At 48.6% G+C, this 6,000-nt stretch overlaps 1 protein-coding gene across 10 annotated transcripts in view; it reads right to left on the bottom strand.

The window, feature by feature from the left end:
* Window positions 1-796: 796 nt before the first annotated feature.
* The window catches only part of TTC39A (tetratricopeptide repeat domain 39A), a 51,094-nt gene continuing 45,890 nt past the window's right edge, over window positions 797-6,000 (bottom strand). For 9 of the 10 annotated variants that reach the window (XM_008519630.2, XM_008519635.2, XM_008519629.2 and 6 more), the window contains exons 15-18: window positions 4,330-4,441; window positions 3,803-3,917; window positions 2,603-2,719; window positions 797-2,058 (exon numbers count right to left, since the gene is read on the bottom strand). In XM_008519630.2, the coding sequence (XP_008517852.1) occupies window positions 1,935-2,058; window positions 2,603-2,719; window positions 3,803-3,917; window positions 4,330-4,441 (468 nt within the window). In that variant the 3' untranslated portion in view covers window positions 797-1,934. The remainder of the gene's footprint in view (window positions 2,059-2,602; window positions 2,720-3,802; window positions 3,918-4,329; window positions 4,442-6,000) is intronic. The other variant, XR_011537368.1, reaches the window with a different exon arrangement.

Raw genomic sequence — 6,000 nt, 5'->3', positions numbered from 1 at the left:
GACCAGGGCTGCTTTGATACAGCAGTAGGTAGCTTCTAATATAGGGGAACCACAAAAGGCCACCCTCATTCAGCAGCCTGGCTCCAGTCACCCCGCTCACCCTGCCTCCCTGACAACCTGGGAACAGGCTGGTCTCCCAGCATCCAGGCTTTGGTGGAGAGAGAGCTTGCAAAGGGCTCCTTCTCTATGGAGAACATTCTTTTGTCTGGTTCCAACAAAATGAGAAATTTCTGCTCTGACAGTACTTAGTGCAAAAGAGAATCTTGGATGAGGGTTTTCTGCTTTCTTTTGTTTTTTTCCTACTGAGAATATGCTTTACCTAAAAGCCATGACATCATTCAGTGTCGGTCGCAGGAGGCCGGCTGACTGTATATTAATAGATTAACCCGCCCAGCCCCTGGCAAATGCTCAGAAGTGTTTGCTAAATACAGCAATGCTGGAAGGTGGGGAAAGCTGTGTGTGGTTCTTCCCTCACAGAAATTGCATTCATGTAGTTGAGGAGTCACATTTGCACAGATGAATCTTTGTACCGTGCACGCCTTTTCCTCCAGCAACAGGGTTAAGTTGACGTACGCTGTCGTTAGATCGTGATTGGTGAAACTTGGTATTGTTACTGAACTTGGGTTCTCACTTTAACAGTCCCAGAGGTTGCAAATTCAGATGCTTTCAGGGGCCAGAAAGGTGGTGTGTGTTGAAAGCAGCCTCTGCTGCGCTGCGACAGACCGTGGCCTTGTGGGAAGGATGCCCAAGGTTGCCATGTCTTTTTTTTTTTTTAAATAAGAGGCCAGAAACCAGATTTATTTGTGAAATCTCCCCATTTTTAAATGTTAATAACTTATTCTAAAAATTTTAAAACATCATGTTGTCTAAATAAAACATACATGGGCCATATGGCTTCTGATCCAGACTTTCTGCCCTGCCCAAGAATTCAAGCAACACATATTTTACTGAAATAGATGTTGCATGATCTCTTAAGTGTGTAAGTTTTATTACTTGAATCTCTCTTTTATCTTGACTGAAAAATCTAAGACATATACAACAAGCCAAGAATAACCATTCTACTTCTAAAAAAATGCTGTCAGTAAATAAATGTACCTCGGAGTGAAGTATAGAAGATTTTTATGTTCCATAAATTCTCCCCAGTGGTCCCAGTTTGGCGTACAGCGAGGATGCAGTCTGGTTTCTCAGAAGCTCCCCCACCCCAAACTTCTTGGCTTTGGCACAGAAAGCGCCCCTTCTGTCAGGCCTGGGCATCCCCATTCCTTACTGGTGGAGATTGATTTTTCTACAGATGGACTCAAATGAAAATTACCTCACTAGAAAGACGTGTTTGATTTTTTTAAATTGGAAAGTTACAAAAGGAGTGAAAATAAAGTGTAAGAAGTAAGGTAGTGGGTGTCCGTGTGCAAGCTCTCTGCCAGACCCCAGAAGCCTCAAAGCCTGAGGTGCAGACCCTCCTGACTCCTAGGAGGGTCCTTTCAGCCCTGGAGGCTGAGACCTTGCTGAAGTTCGAACAGCAGCTTGGTCTTTGGCATCATGTAGATTTACCTCCAGATCAGTATGGGTAAAACAAAGATTTACAGGTGGTTGGCTGTTGAGTTTTTTTAAAAGCAAACTATGATCCCATCAATGTATTTCTAAGGAAAATGTAAACTGTTCATACATTCTCTTAAACATCACAGTGAAAAACAAGTACCCGTATGTGTGATAGGGCGGGAGGAGGGTCCGCCTGCTCTGTCCTTGGCAAAGGCCCTTGGTCACACTGGTGAACATGCCGGCTTCACTTCTCCGTGGGTACCTATGTCGTGCCATCCCACTGGAGCATCGGGGGACCCCAAAGGCAGGGCAGGGCAGGGGGAGGGGATCTTTCTGAAATGTTTCCAGGAGCTCTGTCCAACTGTCTCCATCTTCCAGCCCAGGACTGCTGCATAAAACTACAAGGACACTGATGAGACCATGGACCTGCTGCCATTCTCCAGGGAAGACTTGGCTTGGAGTGTGGCTGCCTGGATTCGAAAATGTGTCCTTGACTCCATGGAGTAATTCTTGTAGTTTTGCCTGGAAGAGACCAGAGACCAGAGTCAGACACATGCAGCTGCTCCAGGAAGTGCTTTGCCTTCAGTCTGAGCTGTGGGGGTCCAGCCAAGGAGTGTTTATAGAGGCTGAGATCCCTGTCCCTGTCCAAAGAAAGAGCTGGGCCCTGCCCAACTGGGACTAGCAAAAGGAGTATGTAGCCCCTCACCCAGGTATCATCCCCTGGAAGCACTCTTGGTCCTGGTGAGTCCCCCAGCTTGACGGAGTGGTTTCAAGAGGCAGATGCCTGGGCTGGAAGGCAGGAGACCTGGGTCTTCACGCCAGCCCGGCAGCTGGCTTGTGCTGTGACCCTGAGTATCTACTCCCTGCTTTCAGGATTCAATTCCCCACTGGTAAACTGAGGAAGAAGGCTCCCTACGCCAGGTGAGAGCTGGGTTCCCTGGGACACGACCCTGGCCTCGGGACTGCCATGCTGCCCTTGCCAGCGTCCTCCCTCATGGCTCCCCAGCCAGCCAGGTGACTGAGCTCAGGGGGAGCGAAGGACAGACCAAGACCACCCAAGCCTTACTTCGCAGTTTCCAAGAGTTTGACAGCCTCCTCGTTTCTGCCTTGCTCCATAAACAGCAGGGCCAGCTCCAGCAGGGCATTTGGGATCAAGTAGTGGTCATATTTAATCTTCTTTTCACTGCAGGAGAGAGGAGGACATGGCTTACATGCTCTGCCCTTGAGACGTCCTTCAGGCTCCTCTCGAGCCTTCAAGAATGGGAGGGTCCAACCCATGCCCTCATGGGGGTTTTCTGACCTGAATTCCAATTTGGGGAGGTTCTTACTACGTAGCCCTAGAAAGGCTTAGGACTCACAGCAGCCTTCCAGTCCTCTGCAGCCGGGGCCCCAACTCCCTGCGAACCTACGGCTCATGTCATGTCCTAAGCCCACCACCGCCTCAGTCCCCAACCCTCTTGTACCAGGTTGAATGGTTCATTAAATTGGGAACTCTCCTGTCTCCAATGTGGCCCCCCTGACCCACCCTCCACGCTGCCCTGCAGACATCCTTTTAAAACTCAAATCTGCCATGCCTGGAATCCTTCCTGGCTCTCTTCTGTCTACAGGATAAAGTTCAGCCTTGTAAGTAAAACATCCAGGCCCTTCTCAGTCTAGCCTCCCCCTATTTCATCTGCCACCCTTTCCCTCTATAACTTCACCCAGGCAAGGAAGGACCTAATCACTGTCACTCCAATCTCAGGTGTCTTTCCTGTGTCTAGGCATTTGCACATGCTGTACGTACTCCACGTAAAACTCCCTCTCCCTTGCTTTCTCTGCTTGATAAAACTTCCCGGTTTAAATAGCACCCCTGGAAAGCCTTTCCTGGTACCTCACACGAGGTTGAGGGCCCTCCTCAGGGCACCTGCCGTCCTCTGCTCTCCTCTAGCACAGCCCCAACCACACCAGACTGGGTTGCCTGTGGCTGTCCATCTGGAACATCTGCGCTCCCCAAGGGCAAGGGCAGACTTACTGAATTACAGACTCCAGGGGCACCATTCACAGGAACTCAGTGTGGATGGGCTCCTGGAGCTAGGCAGTCTGGTGGCCCTGAGGGACGAGGTCTGAGTGATCTGTGCCCAGCAAGCGTCCTGGCACCGGGTAGACACTAGTACATGTGTGGTGAATGCGGGTAGGCTAGGGTCGGGCACTGGAGTGTGCGTGAGGATGGAGAAGCTCTGAAAATTCCACCCAGGAGACCCAGCCGAGCAGCCCCAGAGGCACTTACTTGGCAGGAATGCTCCTGAAATTCTCCTCGGCCTCCTGGACACGGCCCAGGTACTTCAGACACAGGCCTTTCAGCAGCTTCACCAAGCACTCGTCATCCACGGAGTACTCGTTCTCTGAGAACGGGCAGTGAGAGGGGAGACAGGCTTATTCATTTCTGCAGCAGGTGCTCACAGAGCCCTACTCTGTGCTGGGCCCTGGGGACACAGAGGTGACTCACACATGGGCCCTGTCTTCAGGGAGCTCACATCTGGGAAGGAAAGACGGATACTGAGACGATGACAACACAGTGCAATCAGGACTGATTGAAGGAAGCCCAGGGGCTGTGGGAGCCCAGAGGAGACCTTGACCCTACCTGGGGGACAAAAGACAGCTGCCTGGAGGAGCTGCCATTGAAGCTCAGTCTAGAAAGGCAAAGGACAGTTACCAGAGTAGAGAAATGAGGAAGGACATTTTTGGTGGAGTCTTCAACAGTGAAGACCTGTGGTCTGACCCAGCCTGGCAGGTTCAAGGGCCTGGGGGAGTCACCTGGGCCCTTTTCCAGCATCTCTTCGGCCTTGGTGATAATCTCAAGTATCCCGTCTGTCAGTTCCGGCTGCTTCCCAATCACAGCGTAGCCATTCCAAATGTACATCATTTCCTGAGGGCAGGGGAGCAAGTCAGAGCAGGATTTCCTCCCCAGTGGGGCCTCGGTTTCCCCAACTGTAAAAGGGGCAGCTGAGATCAGAGGATCACTAAAGGCCCTTCTAGCTCTAACCTGCATGACAAGTTTCAGCCAAGCGTCTGAAGCTGTGGGCTCGAGAGGATTACAGGGGTCGGGGGGGCTCACCACTTATTTATTCCTGAGATCTCACCTTACCCCAGGGAGGAGCTACGATGGACCCATAACTTCACTATTATGCTCTAGTTGCAAAGAGCTTTGAGCTACTTTTCTGCTCGTGGTTTCCTGGGCGCTATTATGCTCTCTCTCAACCTTTGTGTCTAAACTCTTCCCATCCTTTGAGGACCAGGCCATGCCTCACACTCTCCAGGAAGTCTTCCCTGCTCCAGCTGGCAGGGCCTCCTCCTATACTGGACTGGAGGAACCAGAATTTACTTAAGCACTTCCGGGTTTACAATAGACTTTAAAAGCATGTCACCCCCTCTCCTATTCTCCCAAGGCACTGGGCTTGAGTTACCGTGAAAACTATGAAACATATCCTGATTCCTTTTTTTGCCTTGACTGCCAGGAAGCTCAGAATACTAAATTTAATTTTCATTCATAATGATTATGTTAGTTTAGATTAGCATTTCCTAAACTATCAAGCCAGGTAATGGATGTGAAAGTGATTTTTATACATAAAGTTCTAGCAAGACATTATTGTTACGATTCTTGTTATTATGTTTTAAGAAGGGAATTTAAGTTTAGGCCATTATCTCTCAAATTATGATATGGTCCCAAGTTAGCAAAGGTCCCATTTAAAAAAAAGGGTTCCATGGCCAAATAAGTGAAGGAGAAACCACATCTTCAAGCTTCTCGGGGACTCACCACGCAGATTAAAATGTAGCAGCTCCAAGAAAGTCTACAGTATACAGACTTTGTTTAGGCCGGTCTTTCCCAAATATATTTAATCAAAGAAATCATTTTATGCATAAGTAGCATTTTGCAGACTATAGTTTGGGGAATTCTCCCCTAAAGTTTTGGTGTATTGCTTCCCCAGCTCTTTCTTGCAACATCCCTCCCCTCATTTGATAGTAACAGCTTTACTGTATATTTTAAACTATAAAATATTTCAAAATTTGTTTAGAGATATTTACGATACAAGATATAAATAAATTCCATATAAATATTGAAGCTTTTGATTTATAAAGTGTTTAACACACTTTATCAGCTGATTCTCATAACTGCTCTATGAAATGGCCCAGGTATCTATTATTCCCATTTGCACTACGGGAAGGGGGACCCTATCTAAGGTCACACAATCAGTGGACAGTAGAGCCAGGACCAGAGAAAGGGCTCTGAAATAGGCCCCTAGCTACTTTCCTGGCTGCCTTACTCTTTGAATAACAACAAGGACTCTAAGCAAACTGGAACCTTCTCTGATGCCTGCTCAAATCTTCCAGAGAATCTGCCTCATAACAGTGGTTCAGAATATGGGTTCTGGGACGAGACTGTCTGGACTCAAATTATGACTCTCTAACACACCAGCGGTGCGACCT

This window comes from Equus przewalskii, chromosome 2, assembly GCF_037783145.1.
Source record: "Equus przewalskii isolate Varuska chromosome 2, EquPr2, whole genome shotgun sequence".
Classification (NCBI taxonomy): Eukaryota; Metazoa; Chordata; class Mammalia; order Perissodactyla; family Equidae; genus Equus; species Equus przewalskii.
This window is presented reverse-complemented; position numbering and strand designations above follow the sequence as displayed.